General features: G+C 39.2%; 1 protein-coding gene across 1 annotated transcript; it reads right to left on the bottom strand.

Annotated features, from left to right (window-relative positions):
- Window positions 1-559: 559 nt before the first annotated feature.
- On the bottom strand, window positions 560-6986 carry LOC119628414 (zinc carboxypeptidase). The gene is made up of 7 exons (XM_038020401.2): window positions 6166-6986; window positions 5444-5607; window positions 5038-5264; window positions 4423-4510; window positions 3377-3579; window positions 1457-1541; window positions 560-788 (listed from the first exon to the last, which is right to left on the bottom strand). The coding sequence occupies exons 1-7, from the start codon at window positions 6450-6452 to the stop codon at window positions 595-597; spliced, it is 1248 nt and encodes a 415-aa protein (XP_037876329.1). The 5' UTR covers window positions 6453-6986; the 3' UTR covers window positions 560-594.
- Window positions 6987-24632: the final 17646 nt, after the last annotated feature.

Below are 24632 nucleotides of genomic sequence, written 5' to 3'. Positions count from 1 at the left end.
GAGCCTATTCACCAAAAATTCTGCTTTGTGGTAGGTCTTTCGGCTTCAATTCTTGCACCAGCTGTATTTTGAAAGGCTTCACACCTAAATCCTTTCACAAAATTTTCCACGTTGTTGAGTAACAGGGGCCCAATTGCTGCGAACGTCGTCGAATCGATAATTGATGGTCATCGCTAACACTGGCCGATACACCTGCGGTATTTTCTTCAGTTCGCACTGTACGTAAGAGTGATGGTGGTTTAATGTCCAACAATGTAAATTTGATCCGAAATTTAGTCACAATAGCCCGAATAGCCGCTTCAGTGGGTCGATTAAACTGACCATAATATGGAAGAACCACGCGAGATGAACTTTCTTAACAGAGCACGCGTTTGGTAATAAAATTTAATGAATTGTAAGCGTTGTTCGTTTGTAAGACGATTCATGGTTAAATTATATACCAAACTGAAGATGTTTGACAATAACACAAAACACGAAACATGCGTTAGCTTTCAAAATCAGTGTTGCCAAAAAGAAAATAGCTAAAAAATCACCCTATAATAATTAAAAATACAGTCTGTAATTAGTATAGTTGTTTTATTATAATATATATTCTTACAGTATGTTAATAAATTTAGCTTCCCTAATAACAGCCATTACAGAATCGAAGGTTTCCTCACAGGTTGGCAGTACCTGGTTCACGGGAAGAGTGTAGCCCCAAGACCCTGTATCACGGAGTAAGTATGCTGCAGATATAGGAGGATTAAACCTATGTTTCACCCAATCCTCAGCTGCTCCTGTATTTCCAGCTGTTGATAAAATAAATCTTAGAATGAAACTTACAAGTTCGCGTTAATTGTATGCAACTAATTTACTGGTACTATTAGCATGTCAATTTCTATATCAATATTTCATCTGGTATGTTGTAAATACAATGTTCGCTCTCAAGAAGAAACTATCCTACAATAGAATAAAAAAACAGTTCTGTTTTCCACATAAAAGCAATAAATCGTATAATAAATCATATTATCAAACTATCGAAATATATTGCAGTAATATTACGTAGTTACGCCGGTAAGAGCAACGCCATCTATCGTCGAATAGCAGAACCCATTATCATAAGAACTAGTAAAATCGAGAACGCTCGCGAAGTACAACGTCATCTATTATCAAATAGCGGAAACCCGTATCGAAACTACTCTGTTAGGAATGTTCTTGATAATTCTAGGGATGTCGTATCGACTAAAAAAGCGTTGCAGAGATGACGCTAAGGCAGTCAGTAATCGGATTTACTGGAAGCGAAACAGCGAACGGATCACCCGAAGCGAAGCGGAGGAAATGAATTGAGAATTTTAATGTGCTCGTTATGTGTTCTAAGTGTTAATACAGTTTTCATCTGTACTTCGGTAGAATTTTTATTTATCCTGAATCCCAGCGGGTAATAATATTATAAACAGTAAATTCAGTTCATACTTACAGTGTACTAATCTAGAAGTGCCAGTGATGTAAAGTGTCCCGTAACGGACAGATAATGATCCCATAGCTCTCCTGCCAACAGTCAACTGGGAACAGACAGGATTATAAAATTTTCTGATTGAGTATATTTGAGATCGATCTATCATAATAGTCAACGTTGATTTAAGAGGTCATCGAAGCCTATAGACATGCCTATGTGAATGTCGAAACTGACCTTGAAATATGAGGTCGGAGTCCCACAATAAGACTATAATATTCCATCATTGTTCGACAAAATAGTTTATAACTGTATGTGGCATAGTCGCATTGAGGACACCGTGAAAAGTTACCTTTTTTTTTTTTTCGGGCCGGGGGCCGAACCTCCTTCGAGGTCCCCGCGCCTAGGGGGCGCGCGGGGTATGTGAGACTCAACGATCTGCAGGTGTTGAGAGCAGATCGCGGGCCCAAGGATTTTAGGGCCCACCCACTAAACGACTTCCCTGCACTCTTACACCCGACGTCCGATCTCCGTCCGGGGTCAAAACCCGGTCAGAATAGGGGGGTTCCCGCGGTCAACACTACAACCAGACATGCGGCGCCACCCCGAGGACGCCCGACCAACGGGTCGTCGAGGCGATAGTCGACGACCAACGACGTCGGTCTCCGCGGTACGGCGGCCCTACCAGGCCGCCCAGGCGGTGCCGCTGGTGTTCCGGGATACCCCGCTGGGCCAGAACCAGCCTGCCGGGTCGGAACGCCATACACCGCCGACCGGTTTGCTCTTCAACAGTATGTTCGGCGACGATAGCGAAGACGAAAACGCGGTCCGCATCGCAGTCCGCAGCCGCCGACGCGCCGTCCCGTCCTCCTGGTGCCAGCGCGCTAGAGTGACGGTAGCGTGCGGCGCAGTCTCAACCCCCTTAGGTCGCCCCGTGACCATCACTGGGAGGAGACTGCCTCCACATAGGGGCCGGAGCTGGAAAAACGCCCTCCTTCGACCCCCGGCTCGACGGCGGCGGCACGGCGCCGAGAGGGAAGAAGAGCTCTCCCTCTCCCGTTCCGCCGCCTCCTTCCGCGAGATGGTGGATTCGCAGAAGTCGAGCATCGCCTGCCAGGACTCGTCGCTGCCGAGCATCGTAGCCACGACGATCGGAAGCGACAAGTCTGGTCCTATTTTTGCAACGAGGACGCGGCGCTGCTCCGCGAAAGCGGGGCAGTACGCGAGCGTGTGTTCCGCCGTGTCCTCGTTGCAGCCACTGCAGTGGTGGCGCTTCGGCATCGGCTCCCTCCGGGCGACGAGGTGCAGGTAACGACCGAAACAGCCGTGTCCCGTGAGCACCTGCGTCGCTCGGAAGGTGAGACGTCCTCGGTCATGATTCACCCAGTCCGAGAGGACCGGGCGGATCGCCTCAACGGTTCGTCGCCCGTAGGTGGGGTCCGCCAGGCGGCGAGACCACGCCTCGAGCACGGCACGCCGAGATTGAAGCTTCCGCGCTCGAACTTCCGCCGCGCCGGGACGCGGCTCCCCCCTGGAGCGGAGATCGCATCGCCACGCGTAATCCGCAGCGAGCGCCTCCGCTTCCAGTGAAAAGTTACCTAACCCAATTAATTTTGGAGATCCATTATTATAGTTAACTCTGTCTGTCAATAATAAAATTTGGTATTCAATTCATTCAATTTAGTATTCAATTTTTAGATTTTATTTATTGCTTCGACAGCTGAACGAACTCACGCCCTTCTGGTGGTGTTAAGTGGTCACCGGAGCCCAAAGATATCGACCGAATCGCACAGATAAATAGGCAGAATTGTGGTACCTATCCATGCGGGCTCACAGGACGCTCTACCGCCATTAAAAATTCCCAATATTCCAAAGGTTTTAATAAAAAAAAGCTTATTGCATTTGATCAGTCAAGTAAAAAGACGTCCACAAATTATCACTTACCACATCCTGATAGTTATACATAGGTACAGTGCTGTGAGCGAAAGGAACTAGAAGGCGTTGTCCAAATGATCTTAACGATAGGAAACCGACCAAGTTCGGGCCGATGCCCTCGATGTAGCGCGCCAGTGATCTTGTTTCCACTTCCGAGAACGGCCCCAGACCAATGTAGTTGCTTGCTGCGGGAGTGAAACTGCCGCCGATAACTGAAAAAGCGATACACTTTTAAATGTACTTTTGAAGTCGTCGTGGCCTAAAGGATAAGACGTCCGGTGCGTTCGTGTTAAAGCGATGCACCGGTGTTCGAATCCCAGGCGGGTACAAATTTTTCTAATGAAATACGTACTCAACAAATTATGTTCACGATTGACTTCCACGGTGAAGGAATAACATCGTATATTAAAAATCGAACCCGCTATTTTAATATGCGGAGTTAATAAAGCTATGAAGACATAAATGTCAGATCTCAAGATGAGTGGTGGCATTCACGTTGTGTCTTTAGGTACTGATAATTACTAGGTGGACCATAGCCTCGTTAAAAAGTGTAAGCAATAAAAAAATACCTACATAGTCAATCAAGAAAATCTTTATAGAATCCATAGGGAAGCAGAGATCTTTGGCTAAAGGGTTATATAATACTAATGTTAAATTAGAATTTCTTGTTAAAAGAAAAATCGTAAACACAACACAACACAACACACAAACACAAACAACACACACGCTTTTAAAGTAAAACCGATAATTTTCCCTCTTACGCATTTGTGGTATTGTTAGCTTTTTATTTGGTAGCTTATATACAATTATTAGTTTAGAATCTAATAATTAATTAACTTTGACCTACAATACTCAATAGTCAGAGTAGTTATTTCTATAGGTGAAACAGCTATTTACAATTAGTTAAAATCCATCCATGACTATTACTTTAGAATTTATCTTTGAAATTCAATCCTCAGCTTCGCGTTCATCAGTCAAAACATAATCCTTGATTAGGTCTTAAATTACTTCAAGAGAATAAAAGGATTTAACAAAGATAAATTTTAACTTCTTACTTCCCCATTGTGAGTTCCAGTTTTTGGTAAGATCTACACCGATAGTGGTTCTAGTTGTTGGCCTTCTATTTTTCACCCAAAGTCTTACCTGCAATTGATACCATACAAAATTATCTCTACTATAAATAAATCTATATTATTTTCAGCATCTCGTTGGTCGAACCACAATGTAAGACTCTCATGACGTTGAGAATTTGAGAAATTTTCAGATAGATTTTTGCAGTGAAAATATTTCAACGGGAGTAAGGTTGACTCTATAAAGGTGCTTGTTAAGTTATTTACCCAATTTTGAAATTCGCACTAAGTTCGAAGGTTGGTCGTAAACCTGTGTGCTTAGTGCGAGTTTCTTAACGTTCTCGATAGCGTAAAAGTTAACTGAAATTTGTATGCATTTGGAACAGCGCCCCTAGCGGCAAACGTGGGCAAACGTTTCAACTCCATACAAATTGGAGTTAAGTTTTACTCTGTCGAGAACGTTAAAAAATTAGCACTAAGCACTCTATCTATTTTAGCCGGTAAACAAAATTCAAAATCATGAACACATCCAAAAAATTCAAATTCGAAATTCAAAAGTAGGCAAATTAATTCTAGATTAACGAAAAAGTCAAAACTCACAGAATCTTGGGTAAATTGATGTCCATCAGGATTGACAATAGGGAATATGTGCCACTCGAAATCCTCCGAAGCGGCTCTGGCCTCAGCGTCTGTGCCCTTGACCAGCTGATCAACTAAATAAGTGAGGACTGTTGGTGACAGCCAATCAGCTCCTACTTGTCCGCCCTCTAGCACGAAAGCCTTTTTGCCGGTGCCCCGAGCAATTTTAATACCGGTTATATTTCTACCTAAAAATCAAGAATTTCCATATATATTTATCAATTCCCGTAATTATTAGTTTTAAGGTGTAATGTAAGCCCACACGGGCATTGACCAGGCTGTTGCTTAAAAGCATGAGACAACCTTATGCAATAGAATCTTCGATCTCATGATTTATAGTGGATGAAACGAAATTATTTTTCACTACCTTCATAAGATTGTCCAATTGTTACAACAGAAACAATATCGCTTCGAGTTTCAGCTAAATAGTTGAACCAGTCGTAAATATCTTCTATAGTCTGATAGTTAGTCCAAAATAGTTCCCTTGAAGATTCACGTTTTCTTCTGCTTACAACTTGAGCGTCGAATGCTCTGCAACAAAACAAATCGCTTTTGATTTATTTTAATTTCATATCTTTTACGTGTCTATTGTATGTTTTTTTTAAATGTTAAAGTCTTATTTCTTCAATATCCTAAGTTTTCTTTCGTACATAGTTGTATTAATTTTAATGTTGTAGGTTTATAATAGTATTAATTAATTGATTACCAAACTGAAATTGAAGTCTGTCAACTGTAGTACATAGCAGCTTTCCTGCCCATGAAATCGAAATGTTTATTTATTTCGCGGCAGAAATAGACAAAAGGTGAATTGCCACCTGAATGTACAGTATTAGAATATAGTATACCATTAGAAAATGCCCATTGCCAATCTCAGTACGCTTGTAAAATACACAGAAAACACTACCGCCCTTTCTCTGGTCTCTGCCCTACTCCTTAGTTGCCTATTAAGATACTAGAAAGAGATGGGGTAGAATCATTCTAGAATACTGCATATTCATATCCATCATTGTTTTCTTTGATAATAAACTTTCACGACACGTTTCATAAAGCACTTACAGGACAAAATTATTCTAATTTTACTATACTTACTCCTGTATATTCTCCAACATCAATTCCGAACTGATACTCCTTTTACTTAAAGCAAGCTCAAATTCTGCTCTCATTTCAGGTGGCGCCACAACACTCACATACTCACCCACCACACTGGGCGGTTTCCAAAAATCTAAGCCATCATCAGCTTCGAACAAATCTTTTAGAAAAGCTACATGTTCTTCTCTTTCTGGTTGAACTTTATACAAAGTATAGTTATCATAACGAACCTTATCACTAAGTATTGATCCACTCAATATACTAAGTACCAATAGTTTCGTGAACATTCTTCTAGAGTAATTGAGACGCAAATGAAATAGATCTTATCGTTATGATACTAAATTTTAACATGACCAAATTAAGAGTGCATTAAGTGCAATAATACAATTGAGGCCAGGTCCTCAGGAAAGATAATAGGAATATCTAATCGATATCTTATCATACGTTATAATTTAAAATAATATCAAGTATTGTAAATCAATTAATTTAGATAATAGTAGCCGACATTATTTACGTTACAACCGCTTGTGTTGCATGCCTAAAATATACTTACTTAAATACCAGTTACGATGTCAAAACTAAAGGTAGCTTCAGATAGTTTAATTACAAACCTACGTACGTTAGCACAGGAATAATATTATAATATCAAAATATCATAAATGAGTAAATATAATGTACTTAATGAAACCATAAAAGCGAATTAAGGTACATAAATATATTATATTGTAATTGTAACACAAATATCCCACTGATTCGATAGGGAAATCCCCGAATAGTTGACACACCGTAATTTGCATGATATTATCATTGTAAAATCCCAGCGTATAAAAAAAATATTTTTACGAAATTATTCAATATTGTAACTATAATATCGTCTCAGGCTACCAATGAATAGGTAGGGTAAAAAATCATTATCAAATAAATGTTCCAGTAAACTATCTTGGTAGATATATTTATGTCTTTAATATTAATTTAGACTCCGTCATGTTAATGCGACTTAAATCTGTTTCAACTACTTATTATTACTTCTGCCGTCACGTCTGCATCTGTAGTATTAGTAGTTCCATCTTATTTCCTAATAAAGACCTCGAAAATATATTCATTACTACCAGCCCATCTCCACTCTTGGTTATCACTCATTACTACTATCAATTTGCATACAAATTTTCAATCTACATTTTCGTTGTACAAAAATTTTCATACAAATTTTTCAATTCATTAAGCACACGCACACAATATGTCGTGTAGCGTTAGGTCGAGGTTTCTGAAATCCCGGAAGCTCCATTCGTAAAATTTTACAATTTAACGTTATAATGAGGATCATCATAAATCTGTTAATGTGCTCCGGCCATTAAGTTGGTGTCACGAAGCGGTCACAATGACAATTTGTCGCCGCTGTAGGGTTGGGCATATTTTTATACTAAAACTAGCCGTACCCGGCCGCTTCGTTGGGCATTTAAAATGAACATTATTATTTTTCACCCCCACAAAGATTATCATCATTAACGCCCCCGCAACTGGTGTAGGGAGTCCAATACTCATATAAATATTAGCCTATCCATTAGGTACATGTATTTTTTACATGTATACCAAGTGTCAAGTCAATCGGATGCATAGTTCAGTAGTTATAACGGAGCATCCGTAAAAACCACTGTAGATTTATATATTAGTGTAGATGTGTTTTTAAGGCTTGCAGCTCCAATTTAGAGTGAAGACAATGTTTAAATTGTGAACACTTTTATTAGTCGCACGATATAGTAAATAGTTGCTTGGTTGTGCCCCTGGCATTGCCTAGTTAAATATACCGCAACTGCCTCCAGCCTCCAGCCATCTTTAAAGACAAGATCGAAGTTCCAATTTATTGTGTAAGGGCTGTACCACCCTTCAGTACGAATCATGCAATTATTTCGCGCCATAAAAGGGCAGAGTGGTGATGCCAATCCGTGCCGGTTTTCAATGTCCTCTCGCATGGCATCAGCAAATATTTTTATGATAAATATCTGCTAAGTTATATCACGTTTTCTAAAGCACAACCCTGTAATGCGAATTCACAAGATCGATCGCCTCGAAGGTAATTAGCAACGGATCAGTTAAACCGAGCTCTTTGCAGTTCATTTTTAACTGTTGACGTTTTGACAGCGCCGATTCAGCGACTGGTGTATTTCAGGACGGAAATTGAGGGCCGTGGCACTCGGTTTTAAGAGTTATTGTTTGAAAGCGGGAGTTAATTTTTAAAGAAATTTCGATATACTAGGCAGTCATGGCACAGACCTTAACCAGATAAAAGTAGACCTTTTCGGCGCGCACTGCGGTACCGTAGGTCTGGTATAGCCGGTGTGGTGGAGCTCGATGGGGTTTAGTCGGTAGTCGTTCTGCGGGGCAAGTGCTTCGCGCGCCTTTTTCAAGGCGTAGTCTCTTGCGAGGAATTCGGGGAGGTGGAGGATCTTCTCGTCCCCCTTTTCCTCTCAGGAGGCGCCGGAGTCCGACATAACCCGGTTCGTTACCCCCCCGGACCGGGTATCCGTAAATGGATTCGCCAGCGTTAAAAAAAAAAAAAAAAGGCCTGGTAATAGAAGCAAAAAAAACTCTGCGAGCTACTCCTCTATCATCCGCTTGTAATAGCAGTACCGTATTCTTTTTTCCCAAATTTCTCCCTAGTTAAGCGTTGCGGTAGGGCATGTTACACAATAATTTATAAGCTCTGTTTATATAAAACGAGTTACCTGCAGTCAAACTGCGTAAGCAGTTTTGCGGGGCATGGTTTAAATGAAAGTATAACTTTTTATGAATAAATAAATAAAATACAAAAAAAAACATACATACATACCATACTACCGTGAAGCAGTAATGCGTTTCGGTTTGAAGGGTGGGGTAGTCGTTGTAACTATACTGAGACCTTAGAACTTATATCTCAAGATAGGTGGCGCATTTACGTTGTAGATGTTTCTGGCTCCAGTAACCACTTAACGCCAGGTCGGCTGTGAGCTCGTTCACCCATCTAAGCAATAAATTAATAAAAAACGTCAGCCTTAGTTAGTAATCACCAACTTGTCTGCATATTTCTGCAAGAAATTGGGTTCTGATTCGACAGGTAATTTTATCTCTTTAGAGAGACATAGACATATGTTGCCCACTGAGTTTCTCGCCGGATCTTCTCAGTGGGTCGCGTTTCCGATCCGGTGGTAGATTCTGCGAAACACGACTCTTGCTAGGGTTCGCGTTAGCAACATCGTCAGGTTTGAGCCCCGTGAGCTTATCTACTAATTCGGCGAATCTAGAATAACCCCTCGAGGTTGTTAGAATAGGTAGGAAAAAAAGACATAATATGCAGATACTAGTAAAAAAAGTTTATTAAATTTGCGTAATGACTAACGGTTGTACGTGCTGGGAACCTAAATTCTTTCCAATTTGAAGGGTGGAATTTGTATTATGCAATACAATTGTGATAGATTAAAACTAGTTTTTATAATTTAATCTTGCATTTTTTATTGTGATAATCTCCGATGTTCCGAATACTGTCTATCTACTTGGTAATTTTCTAATCACGAATAACTAAATTTATCTTTCTATAAAAATACGTATTTCTAGAGTTTTACTTTTCATTTCACACAAAACGAACTAACAGTAGGTAGTATCGTGTAGTCTGGCAGGTTGGTTGACATTTTTCACTCATCTTCACGAGAAGAGGATACTAGGTGTTAGATTAAACGCGACATTCAACCACAAATACGTAAACCACTCGTAAAAACTTAACAAAAACTCTAAATGTTATTCACTCAGGTGCTCATGAGATCTGCATTAACCAAACTCTAACTGGTGGTAGGACCTCTTGTGAGTCCGCACGGGTAGGCACCACCGCCCCGCCTATTTCTGCCGTGAAGCAGTAATGCGTTTCGATTTGAAAGGTGGGGCAGCCGTTGTAGCTATGCTGATACCTTAGAACTTATATCTCAAGGTGTGTGGCGCATTTGGAGCCTCTGGGTCTGCGGAGGGACTTCGGTTCCCTCTGTATTTTATACCTTATGTTCCATGGGGAGTGCTCTGAGGAATTGTTCGAGATGATACCAGCATCTCGTTTTTAACATCGCACCGCCCGCCACCGGAGTAGAGTTCATCCATACTACCTGGAGCCACTGCGGTCATCCACAGTGCGTTTCCAGATATATTTTTTGCTACGTACCATCCGGCTATGGAATGAACTTCCCTCCACGGTGTTTCCCGAGCGCTATGACATGTCCTTCTTCAAACGAGGCTTGTGGAGAGTATTAAGCGGTGGGCAGCGGCTTGGCTCTGCCCCTGGCATTGCTGAAGTCCATGGGCGACGGTAACCACTCACCATCAGGTGGGTCGTATGCCCGTCTACCTACAAAGGCAATAAAAAAAAAAAACGTTGTAGATGTCTATGGGCTCCAGTAATCACTTAACGCCAGGTGGGCTGTGAGCTCGTTCATCCATCTAAGCAAAAAAAAAATGAAAATAAATAATACTAAATTATAATAAGAGATCACCTTTAAATCTGCTATAAAATTATCTCAAAATTTATTGAAAATATCAGCTCGAAAACCAGACATTTAAACGTATATTTTATTCAATCGAATAATTCCAGAAACTGAATTGTTTAACGGTATGTAGGTCAACAATGGTTTTTATATAATTAATTCCAAGCTTAACCATCTGCGTCTCATAAATATTAAGGAAGGCATCTCCGACTCGAGGGATACTTTCGATGAAATTTTACCAAGACTAGTGTATGATTCTTGCTTTGTTTGATAAAGGTTTTAATATTCTATTTTGTGTTTTGTATTGACAGAATTATGACCACCTTGTTGATCTCGAGCGCAACCAATCCACTACCGCTGAAGACACATTTCAAACCTGGTTATATTGAGGACATGTCAATGCTTGCGGCAAATAAAAAGATAATTAATTCTAGAGCTAACATAAATTATGTTGTATCAACAGATAAAGACCGTTTTGTCTTTAATTCCCTTTTTAAAATATACCCTTAATAAGGAGATTGTCGCTATTTCCGCATTCCTTGTTAAAAAAGGGACAATATTAGGTAAGCGTAAATATTAGGTTAGATATTATTTTACGGGCATACTCCTACTCTACTCCTCTGGGTATTCAATAGCAAGGTATTTAAAAAAGGTTTCTGTTTGAAGGGCGGGGCAGCCGTTGTAACTATACTGAGACCTTAGAACTTCTATCTCAAGGTGTGTGGCACATTTACGTTGTAGATGTCTATGGGTTCCAGTAACCACTTAACACCGGGTGGGCTGTGAGCTCGTCCACACATTTAGGCAATAAAAAAAAATAAAAATGAAATTAGTCCAATCTACAAAAAAAACCTACTAACTTTTTATATGTAATGCGCTCTCATATTCAACTGTCATCTTATTATTGAGATTTCAAAATTCCTATAAAATCTCGCGATTCACGACTGATTTTTTATTCAAGATTTATAGGAATGATTTCTCTCATCTCAACGCAAAGATTCATGGATTTCACATTTGAGAAAAGCGTGATTTTTTAACTGATCATCTTCACTATTTCGGAACCAATAGAGCATCAGACATTATTTTAATTGTAATTCAAAATTTGTTCCATTTTAAACAAAAAACTTTTAGTTCGCTGCAAAAAAACGTTACACCTGCTACAACACATTGCTGAAGTCTGCTGGCATTGCTGAAGTCCATGGGCGACGGTAACCACTCACCATCAGGTGGGCCGTATGCTCGTATGCCTACAAGGGCAATAAAAAAAAAACAGCAAAAATACGTGCGACTCAATGAGACGGTACCAGCACCAATTACGGATTTAAATAGTGTAATTAACAGTAGTATTACTGGCCAAACTATCTCGTTTTGATCTTTAAAATACATTCTATTCGTATACCCATAATGAGTTCTCATGCCAATTGCGAACACATTCTGAATATCCGATTCTACGTCAATAAATGCAAATGATTGCTGAATCACCGTTTTTGTGGTATTGATCACACTTGATTCAGTGTTGTAATAACGAGAGTATATTTAAGGTAGGTATGAGTGCAATTTACTCTGGTAGTAGTGTTGACTCCTCCGCGTGAACTCCTCTACTCTTACAGGGTTCTGACCCAGGGCGGAGATCGGACGTCGGGTGTGAGAGTGCAAGGGGAGTGGTTTGGTGCAGTAGGGCCCTAAAAACATCTTTGGGCCCGTGGTCTGCTTCCAACATCCGCAGGCCGTCAAGTCCCACATATCCCACGTGCCACCTAGGCGGGGAAATTTCGTACGAGGTTCGGTCCCTTGCCCGAAAAAAAGGCACATATGCGATTTCACGTTGTGCATTTCGTGTTGCTGTTACTAGTTATATTCTGAGGATTTTTTTGAGATGATCCCGGTATTTAGAGCTATTAGCTCACTAACCGCTTCAAGAACCGCTTATCCATACTAAAATTAGTGGGCTATAGAATTAATTGAGTATACCACATATTCTTGATAGAGCTTCTCTTTACGATGATTCCCGAATGATTCCCGATGATTACCACGAAGAGTTTTAGCGCTTATTGGCGGCTAGACTGAGCCTTGGCATCTCCGATGTCTGTGCTTCATGATTCAAAATCAGTTAAGGATGCTGAACTTCCTTCGTAGACTATAATTTTTACTTAGACTAATAAAGAGAAAAAAATTATAATTCTAAAACGACATTTTTTCTAAGATCAGGCTCTAAAACTATTCTAAAAACTTTAGGAAGAAGAATTCTGATTGCAAAAAATACAGAAACGAACCAACGAGAGATTCTAAAAAAGAATAATAAACAAAAATAAATTGCAACCATAAACTTAAATGAATATTAAAGTCGATCAAGATGTTAATCTTATTATAAGCGGTGCGAAACACATTCTCAATGTTCTGTTTGAAACGTCTCGATTATCCAGAAGTCCTACGAGTTACGAAATAAATATAGCCACATTGCGTTTATTGGAGTTGCAAACGAGACGCCGGAACGCTGATACATAATTATTATTCCAAATTAGTGTTATTATTCTGTTTAGGGCTCATCTAATATAGGGAAATCAGAGAACATGAACTTCATAAGGTGCCTACCATCATTAATTATACGGCTATATCACTCGTATAAGCCGGATGGTACGTCGCAGAAAAGATTTTCTGAAGACCTCTTGTGAGTCCGCGCGGTTGGGTACCACCGCCTTGCCTATTTCTGCCGTGAGGCAGTAATGCGTTTCGGTTTGAAGGGTGGGGCAGCCGTTGTAACTATACTTGATACCTTAGAACTTATATCTCAAGGTGGGTGGCGCATTTACGTTGTGGATGTCTATGGGCTCCAGTAACCACTTAACACCAGGTTAGCTGTGAGCTCCTCCACCTATCTAAGCAATAAAAAAAATCTCTGGAAACGCACTATGGATGAACGCAGTGGCTCTAGGTAGTATAGATGAGCTCTACTTCGTTGTTTTCATTGCAGGCCTCAAAATAAGTAATCGAAAAAAAAAAACAGCTCGTCTGCAACCAACAAACGTCATGCGGAGAGCAAACTGTTGCGATTCGAGTCACACAAGACGGACGACGTCTCGGCCACTGAAACATTAATCACAATTCCGCTGCGGTAAACAGCGTGGAACCGAAATTATGTTCAAATGTTTCGGTATCGTCGCGAGAAGACAGGAGCACCGTTCACGTCCTTACGGATCCATCAGATCCAATAATATTTGCATTAGACGCCTCAGCTCTAACACTAGGAGCACGCTTAGGGACCCCGGTAGCCGTACTCGTCGAACTCGACAAAGAGTTCGACGTGCAACCTAACCCATGCATCGGCCCGCTGAGTTTCTCGCCGGATCTTCTCAGCGGGTCGCGATTCCGATCCGGTAGTAGATTCATTCGCGAAGCAGCTGCTCTTGAGTTGTTAGGCGCTCGGGCAGCTGTTAGCAAACCCCGCCCCTCCTGGCTGAGCCTTTACTCGCCCACCTGTCCTGGTGAAACTGGAAAGGCCTCAGGGCCACCAGTAAACTCTCAACCATAAAAAAGAGCACCGTTCTGACTCTGTTCTCAGTACCAAAGTACTGCCCAAATGCCTGACCGAGATGCCGATGTCTGCAATTGAATCCTACGTTTGTATTACTCCTTTGGGTCTGGATTGTTAGTCTACTTGAGTGACTTAATAATTTTGTTTTAAAAATTTAATAATTTTATTCTTTCTCATTTTACATGTTTTCTGCGCATCAACTCCATGTGTGTAGCTGTTTTGAACTTAGTGTGTGAAATAGGACAGGATGGGATTAGTGTGATCTCACTCAAAAGTGTGAGATGGGATATTTGGTGGGCGAGATAAGTGTGGGCATATACAGTGAACTCTTCGTATTAGGATAATACTGTGTTTTTGGGTACAGAATTGCTATTAAGTGAGTTCGTAAATAAGGTGTTATATTAATTTAGTTTTATTTAAAAAAAAAAGTATTTGTTTTATTTAATTTGAATTTCCTTTAAAAGACTTCAGTTCTTGCATAAGCAGCAGCCAAAATATATATATGTACTGCCAACTGTTTCATTGTATTAAGCACCGGTCACCGTCCCCGTCGAACCCGTCTCTTGCGAAGAAGGGCTCGACGAGTGAATTAACTCATAGACACAGCCCACTGAGTTTCTCGCCGGATCTTCTCAGTGGGTCGCGTTTCCGATCCGGTGGTAGATTCTACGAAGCACTGGTCTTGCTAGGGCCAGAGTTAGTAACACTCCCGGTTTGAGCCTCGTGAGCTCACTTACACGTCAAGGAGAAGCTGAAATAGCCTCTCAACGCTATCAGCATAGGTAGGAAAACAAATTGTAATAACGTATAGGAAACCTATCAAGACTTCTGCGAAAATCTGTAAGACCATCATGTATTTGATTGTCAATATCTATAAATTTATTTATTTTTTATTTAACTAGGTTAATCAGTCTGTTTCAAAGAAGCTACATAACATATAGTGCGTTGTTTTTCATCAAGGCGTTGTCCAAATACAAAAAGACCAGACAGTACTCTGACACACAAAACTGCTGTGTAAATTACATTGTTCATTTATCAGGGACGTCTTATGCCGCCACAATAACACGGTTGACTTCATCTCCGAATAATTCCCTTTGTTCTTCGCTGTCGGCGTTCTGCCGTTTTATCTTGTGGTACAAGCTACACGCTCATGATTTACATTTAGATTCTTCCATATTAATGTAAATAAACACAAAATAAATAATAGTAGTCCTTTTATTTCGAATCTACAATTGGTTCTACGTGCATGATAACGTTCACTATAAATATACGATTTTTAACGTAAGTAATATTATTTCTTTTACTCGTTAACTTTTTCGGAACTTCTCTATCCATAGCTCTATTTCTCCATTTGCTTCCTGTTGGTGCTCCTGTCCGCTTTTTTCTGGGGCGCCTTTTTTAAATACTGATGTCCAAGGCACAATTTATTAGGTCTTAAGAAACATGACAATGGTAAAAAAATACAAATTTGTTACCGTTGAAGATTAATCAACAAGTTAAGCGATAATTATCGACGAATGGAACTAATACACACTAAATTCAGTATATTATCTTGAATATTATACAACATTCCCGATCAATAGAAAATCTCACCGTTGTAGTAAAAAGCGAGAGCGATGTGCTTCTACAGAGCAAGTCTGAATGATTATTCATCATTAAAGAAAACAAAATAATTCAATAAACAATATAAACAAACCATGAAATTAGCCTACCGCTTCCTTCTATATCTTAGACCAATTACGTTCAGTCGTACATCACGACGTGTCGTTAAGGGCAGGAGGTGGCCCAATAAATCAGGTTTCCTACTTTTTCGTCCGCCTGCACTCGCTAATGCGCGCTTTTGTAATGAATGAGATCACATCTCTGATGGTCTAGCGATTTTTAAATTTAGATCTGCCACGGCTTAGATCTCCGAGAGACAGTCTCCGGAATCCAACATGTAAATTTATTGGACGCGAAAGATTTATGTTCACATAAATAGATTAAAAAGTACTGTTGTTATTGTGAGCGTGTTGTTTCTTCGTCGAGCACTTCATAAAGAGTTAAAACTCTTTTTGGAACAAATAAAAAACTACCATCGGGCTCAAATTGAAGCGGTAAAGCTATGACTATTTATCTCAATAGAGAACCGAACATTTTTGAGGATTTTTTGTTTTGTATTAAAAATCATGTTAATGGAGTTGCAAATGGCTTACACGCCAACAACTCATAATAAATTTGCAAGGAAATGCATTATTTTGTATTCCAATCGCTATCACATCGCCTAAATTTAAGACCAACACAAAGACGCTCGAACCCCAATTATCTGTTAGGGACTTAGTGAAAGTTAAAATAAAATTTAACATAATTTTAAATTGATTTTAGATTGATAATGCGCCTTATACAAAACTTAATAAATAAAATTGTATTCACGTTAATATAGGATAAATATTTATCTTCCTCATTATAAATAAAAAAATTAATGATTTAGTAGTTAGGACGTCAATCCTTAACAAATAAACTCATTTTTCCATTCATAATATTTTTAGCTGACCTAAAATTCTCACTTTAAAACAAACAAAGTTCAGTATAGTTACAACGGCTGCCCTAGCCTTCAAACCGAAACGCATTACTGCTTCGTGGCAGAAATAGGCGGGGTGGTGGTACCTACCCGTGCGAACTCGCAAGAGGTCCTACCACCAGTGAAACGGTACAATGGTTAGAGTCGTTAGCTATTAGATCAGCCTTTCTCAAAGTGGGCGATAACGCCCCCTTATGGGCGCTGCAAGCCTAAAAGGGGGCGGTAAGAGACCCAGAAAAAAAATGGGGGTGTTGTGTAGAGACTTGGTAAGCGATTTGTAATTTCATTTAGGAGGACTCTTAGACACCGGCTGAGTTCTCGCTATAATGGTTTTTAAGTAGGTTAATAAAAGGGGGGCGCTAAATAATAATTTATTTTCAAAGTGGGTAGTAGACAAAATAAGTTTGGGAGCCCCTGTATTAGACCAACGAAAGCCCCAGAAGGATTTGATTTATTTTTCTGGTCATTGGTGCTTGGTACTCAAAGAAGGATTATACTTATCCAAATATTTACTCAAATCATCAACTTTGGTCTCTCATGTATATCGACTCATACGAACACCATTAAATTCATTGTTTTGATCATGATCTGGCAAATAGCCAGTCGCGGTTTTAATTGGTACCCCGATGTATCCCTGTTGTGGTTTCTTTAATGGGTTACTAGTTAAGGTTGGTTAAGCTTTTCAGTACCGTAAAATGTTTCCTGATTTGTTTATTAATTTTGTTACTGAAGTTTTATATTTAATTTTATAGATCTTGCTCTCTAGTTTTTAATTAGTCTTTAAGATTTTGTTGGACACAACATCCAACATTTGTTTCTGCTCTGTATTATTGATTGGAATTTCGACATAGTTCTCTAGTTGGGATGAAAGTTCATACTTTGTAATAATAAAATAGTATCTTTAAAAACGATCGGGTTTTAGTATGTTATCGGTACCTCAAAATTCCATTTTTAAGCGTGTGACTTCATTTTCAAGTTTCCGATGTACTGTGATTTACTACGTGTACGTACTGACTGACAATTCCTTTCGCTTGCACTGGAAATAGGTGTTCTGGAGAGCGTTACAATATGTAAAGCATAGTGGATATGGATGCTGACTCGTATCTCTAAGTAATTCTAGTTAACTTTATTATTATTAAAACATTTCATTGACTAGATAATAATGTTACCAGATTATTTGATAACTGAATTTACAACTAATTCTAGGGATGTCGTATCGATTATAAAAGCGTTGCAGTAATGGCACGCAGTCAGTTAGTAATTGGAACTACTCGAAGCGAAACAGCGAACGGATTATCTGAAGCGAAGCGGAACAAGCGAATTTAACATTTTGAAGTGATTGAAAAGTGTTTTAAGTGTTCTAAGTGCTAATACAGTGTTAATTTGTACTTTGGTGGAACTTTTTATTTGTCCCGAACCCCAGCGCATAACATTAGAAATAACTAGACGATGACCGATTTTTTATGATAACGCCATCTTGTTGTGTCTTTAAAGCGGTTAGTTGCCCTCAATTAAGAAAAATAGTATTATTATTCGCCAATAGATGTCGGGAAGAGTTGATTATTGAAAACACGAATAAAACAACATTTTCTGAAAATAAATCGTAGCTAGATCGATTTATCGCCCCCGAAATCCTTTGTATACTAAATTTTATGAAAATCGTTGGAGCCGTTTCTGAGATTCAGATTATAATATATAATATACAAGAATTGCTCGTTTAAAGGTATAAGATTTTTGTCCGATATTCAACATTTATTTTGATCACAAATATTAATTACTTAGTTGAATTAAGTTAAAGCCGCCTGCCTAAATTGATATTCTAACCTTAACGTTCTTTCTCTAGACACAGTTCAAAAGTATACTTGAAAAACTTTTCTTTCTAGTGTAATATTTATCGTAGATTCAATTAATTTTCTCAAAATATAAACTCCGCTCCAAGTCAAGAATAAAAATATATTAATTTAAAAAAAATATATAAACTTTATAAAGTTTACGCGACTCAATTAAAATGTTTCGAAGTGTTACGAAATTAATAATTGCCTCAGATAAATATTATTTATAACGAGATTGGTGTTTGCCAACTTTGATTGGGTGTCTACTTATTTAATTAACAGGCATTTCGAAATGGTGGCCATTTCAAATTTTGTACAAGTAAACAACTGCAACTTTTACTGGTGGTAGGACCTCTTGTGATTACTGGTGGTAGGACCTCTTGTGAGTCCGCACGGGTAGGTACCACCACCCTGCCTATTTCTGCCGTGAACCAGTAATGCGTTTCGGTTTGAAGGGTGGGGCAGCCGTTGTAACTATAATTGAGACCTTAGAACTTATATCTCAAGGTGGGTGGCGCATTTAGGTTGTAGATGTCTATGGGCTCCAGTAACCACTTAACACCAGGTGGGCTGTGAGCTCGTTCACACATCTAAGCAATAAAAAAAAAAACTGCAATTTCGTTCAAGAAAACTAAAAAAGTTAATCGAAAAGTCTGATTAAAAGCTAGACCACTTTTTTTTTATTACCACTAAAATTGTAAAATCTTATCATATGATCTGTACTTATATTATAGCCTTAATGGAACTTTATGTTGACTGTACCTGTAAGCACTGATTTATGGAGATATTTCATTGGACAGAGATTTTTTTTTTTTTTCAAATATCCTTTGCCCTTTTCCATAAGGAAGGCAGTAAACAACTTCTTGTACGGAAACTTAATTACTGTAATTTCTATTATTAGAAGTAAAATATGAGAGGTTTCTTATTACTAGCGCTGGAACTTCAAAATAAAAAAAATCCGTTTTAAGTGATATTGCCACAATTATTATCTTATTTTGAAAGGTATTTGATGACAATATATCTATACATATAAATAAAATTGGAGTGTGTTTGTAATATTGAAATAGCCTCTTTTTACTACATGCATATGAATATATATACGGTACATACACCAAAATATTTTTTTACAATTTTTGTCTGTCTGTCTATCTGTCTGTCTGTTTGTTCCGGCTAATCTCTGGAACGGCTGGACCGATTTTGACGGGGCCTTCACTGATAGGTAGCTGATGATATAAGGAGTAAATTAGGCTACTTTTTTAAGACTGCTTCGCCCCGTGGCGTCACCCGCAGTTGACGCATAGCGGGACTCGCCTATCAATAATAAAATGTAATGTGTCCGAAGCGAAGCGAGGGCGGGTCGCTAGTATGGAATATAATTTCAGACCAATGGCCGCCGCGACTCCGCTGTAGGTGGTGTATCCTTGTGGACCAATTTTGTATGACATCTTCGCATAAATGGGACTCAATTTCGCGAAGGGCGCGAGTTGGCCTTCAGGGCGGCAATTGACTTTAGCTTGTCTGTAGAGACTAGAGATTTCACGTAGCCCCACATCGAGCGGTGTTAAGTCAGATGCCTTCGAATTTTTCATCCAATAAAATTTAATGTTTCCCGTGCTGTATGGCAAGTGGCACCGTCTTGTCAGAACCACATGTTTGTGAGATCCATACCATCTATCCTAGACCACAAAAAGTTTATTATCATCGTCCGATATCGGTCACTATTGACATTGAGTGCGGCTCCTTGCGCCTCTTCAAAAAAATAATGGCCGATGAGACCGCCGGACGACCGTGTAGCGTTCCATGATAGAATGTCACCGAGATGACTACTTTACCACCACTTTACCAAGATGGCCGCTATGAGCTGTCAAAGTTTGAGCGTACCTATTGAAAAGCCCTATACATTATTATATTCCGAATAGCATACACAATTAATCCACTTCCGTCGAATAGTTAAAGACCGTTAAACCAAGTTAAAATTTCTCGGAACTACTTACTGAACAACCGAGTCCGGGAATGTACCAATGTCCCAATTAATTAATCGTAAATGCTGGAGTGAAGCCAGACCGTGACCGCACTACGGGTACACAAAGGAATCCTGTTATATTACTGAAAATACGATCATCAGCTATTTCTGTTTGTGTGTTTAATATGTAGATGTTTGAAATCCGAACAGACCATTTAATCGAAATTGGTTAAGAGCTGCTTTGACGTGCCTTGGAATGTTCTCGATTTGTCAAATAATAAAATGAACTATTTTTATCGGTAATCGATCTCGGGACAGGACCTCCTGTGAGTCCGGACGGGTAGGTACCACCACCCTGCCTATTTCTGCCTTGCCGAAGCAGTAATGCGTTTCGGTTTGAAGGGTGGGGCAGCCGTTGTAACTATACTAAGACCTTTGAACTTGTATTTCAAGGTGGGTGGCGCATTTACGTTGTAGACGTCTATATACTCCAGTAACCACTTAACACCATGTAGGCTGTGAGCTCGTCCACCCTTCTAAGCAATAAAAAAAAACAGTCCTATGGATCGTCTGCTAAACACAGGCCTCTCCAATCGATCTCCAGTGCGATCAGTCCGTTGCCACCTGAATCTAACGTGACCCAGCAATTTTCACTAGGTCGTTGGTCCATCTGGTAGGTGGCATTCCCATGGCAGTCACATACTGTTCTTGCCAGTAAATGGTCTCCACAGAAGAATCTTTCTGCCCCACTGGCGGTCCGATTTTGCGCTGTGTGGCCTGCCCACTGCCACTTCAGCTGCTAATCCTACGGGATATGTGCAACTGCAGAGCTTTTATTACTGTGTGCATACATGCAATCAAACTATCAAAATGTTTATTAGCTGTGGGGCCGTTAAATTCTCCTATATAGCGACTGTTATGATCTTTTGATGATGGCAATCGTCAAGAGGTGACCCCGGACGGTAAATTAGTCGGAACCATCTGTGTCTTGATGAAACATCATTAGTAGGTATTCGGTTTCTTAGCGCTCTGGTTATTTCATGTGTTTTCGGCTTCCACAGACTGGGGTTCTTTCAATATGGAATGTTTATTTGTTTAGATCCTCTTATCGAAATTTTTCTTCATTCCCGAATGAATGATCTGTACATGAATCTGTCATTCCAGTTTTACAATTAGGAAAAATGACAAAATTCACTCTCGTTGAATTACACATGAAAAATTACCGGCCCTTCCCTGCGGTAGGGAATAAATTCACTAACGAATACCGAAATGATGTTATCAAAAGGTGGTAATATGACTAATGAGCCGACCAATCGTTTGGAAGCCACGACAAATTACTGTATCACGTGACTCCATGTCATTTATATCAGGAGCAAAGACCAGTTTAATGTGACCTGTTGTGCTATATCAGTGCTCAGAAAAACACCGGGACGGAACGGTTCTTTTTTAGTGGATATTATTCCCCCGCTTGTAGTTTTTGGATAAAGACCTTAACAGGAAAGAGCTAAAGTTGACTTTTCACTGTATTTTCATTTTATTAGAGCCCGAAGTATTTTGTGCTAATATTAATGATCCATTAACATTTAGTTGGAAATACGATTTTATTAAATTCAACGAATTCGTAATAAATGCTATCGGTTACAATAAAAAATACTTTAATAATGAGACGACGAACTCATTTGAGGTCTGAAACAATGCAGACACCGCATTGCATTTCTGTAACATAAAACAATTCAAAATTTTGCCGAATTTCACAAATGATTTCTAGAAATCGCCACTAATATTACTGTGCCCCGTCAACCAATTTGCATTAGGTGGACCGACAACTTGTTCACTCTTTTATGGATTTGTAGAACTATAATATGTAATAAATCCTAAATAAAATAAACAAATTAAAAATAAAACATGTTTTTTTCTCGGTCAGTATCAGAGTTCGAAATATCAAATTTACTGTTTTGTGGTCGGTCCTTGACACGTTCGTGCCAATTTCCCAGTTAATGGTCTCGAGGCTTATAAAAATTAAGTTGAAAGTACCCGTCATGTAGATAAGGTCGTGCTAAAATAATAAATCTTATTAACATTAACAATCTCCGGCAAACACTTTTAGATTAAGCGGACAACTTAAAGATACAGCAGAATTCTTGCCAAGTCCGGAGTGGCCCTCGAGTGCGAGTCATCTCGCTTCTTCAAACTAGGAGCAGCAAGTAACACGCCAAAAGCGTGCAGAGTTTTAATATAACCTATTTGGAAATAAGTCATTTTTGGGCGAATAATGTAAACCTTACACGTTCCAAATTCAAAAGCCTCGACCAAAACATACGGGGTAGGATTTTTTTTATTGCTTAGATGTGTGGACGAGCTCACAGACCATCTGGTGTTAAGTGGTTATTGGGACCCATAGACATCTACTAAGTAAATGCCGCCACCCATTTTTAGAAATGAGTTCTAAGGTCTCATAACGGCTGCCACACCCTTCAAACCGAAACGCATTACTGCTTCGTGGCAGAAATAGGCAGGGTGGTGGTACTTGCCCGTGCGGACTCGCAAGACCCGCCCGCCTGTGGGATTCGAACACCGATGCATCGCTACATACGAATGCACCGGACATTTTATCCTTTAGGCCACGACGACTTCAGAGGAATAATCTAGAACCTTAAATATTTAGCACAAGGATACTGATTTCGAGTTGAAATCGAAATCGTGGTGCGCTGTGAAGCCTGATAGTAAATATAATGGCGAATATGATTGAAATAGGAATAAAGGAATCTAAAATTTCGTGTTAATATTTATAATAATAATAAAACATAAACCACGGAACCAAGAACGGACGAAGTAAAAGAAAAAACCGAAAGAAGAAACAGAAGAGTCTCTCTCTATGACACGTTGCAATGGATATACCGCTGGAGATACATCATCAGGAGGGTTGACGACATGTTGGCGGTCAGTCCTAAACCTCACGCCAAATCCCTACGCAGGCATGAGGCATGATGCTCCGGCTCTATATTATGTGGAATAAGAACAAGAAGTAGAAAGTAGCAACTACACTACTGGGTTAAAATTGCGCAATCCAGAGAAGATTGGCTATCCTTGGAGGAGGCCTTTACCCGAGGAGGGGATTTTGCAAGTGGGAAATAATACCTAATATTATTCAACAAATTATTATTTATTAGTTAAGAATTGCATTAATTTATTTTTGTTTTTATGCCACTTTTTTATGTCACTTGTACGAAATAGAAGGCTTTTATACTTTTATTTATTTATAAGAACAAGAAGAGGAATAAGTGCAAAAACTTAAAAGATTTTTCAATACCGCAAGTTAATTTTATCCTGTTGATTCTAATAAGGATATTAGGCAGAGTTACTTAAAATATTGTATTGTTATCGGTCTTTATTACGTATGCATACCTATATTATGTACGTCCATTGCCTACATAGATAAGATAGTATAGTTACGCGCTGGGATTCGGAATAAAAACAGTATTCAAAACTTAGAACACTTAACGAACACTTTAAAATTCTCAATTCACTTCTTCGGCTTCGCTTCAGGTGATCCGTTTGCTTTTTCGCTTCGAGTAGATCTGATCAGTTACAACAAGTTCGTGCCATCTCTGCAACGCTTTATAGTCGATACGACATCCCTAGATTTATCGAGAACATTCTGGGCAAGTCGATTAGCTTCGATGTGTGTTTCCGCTATCTGACAATAGATGGCGTTGTACTTCTCGAGCGTTCTCGGTGTTACTAATACCTTTGATATGAGTTTCTGCTATTTTGCAATAAATGGCGTTGCTGTTACCGTCGTAACAGTATCACAGATATAAGGACTACCACAAATCAAATTGAAGAGCACATTGAAAAGTTTACAAATCTTCTTAGTTCAAAGGTTTTTTTTTAAAGTAGATTGCAAGAAACAAGAGCCTATAAAATCAAAATACAATTTTTAATGTACTTTATTTATGAAGGGGCGAATATATTTTCATCAAGTTTCCTATTAAAATGCGGACGCTAATATTTTAAATAAATAAAAATATATTAATAAATTTTTCGGTATAAATTACATTCACTTATTTTTAAAGTAAAT

The sequence above is a fragment of the Bombyx mori genome, chromosome 25 (assembly GCF_030269925.1).
Source record: "Bombyx mori chromosome 25, ASM3026992v2".
In the NCBI taxonomy this organism is placed as follows: Eukaryota; Metazoa; Arthropoda; class Insecta; order Lepidoptera; family Bombycidae; genus Bombyx; species Bombyx mori.
This window is presented reverse-complemented; position numbering and strand designations above follow the sequence as displayed.

Bases quoted from the DNA above. Each gene is read 5' to 3' on its own strand.
- LOC119628414 (XM_038020401.2), bottom strand. From the start codon at position 6,452: ATGTTCACGAAACTATTGGTACTTAGTATATTGAGTGGATCAATACTT. The intron at 5,265-5,443 runs GTAGTGAAAAAT...CTTGATTTTTAG, and splicing joins AATTGGACAATCTTATGAAG to GTAGAAATATAACCGGTATT. The intron at 1,542-3,376 runs GTAAGTGATAAT...GTCTGTTCCCAG, and splicing joins TGTATAACTATCAGGATGTG to TTGACTGTTGGCAGGAGAGC.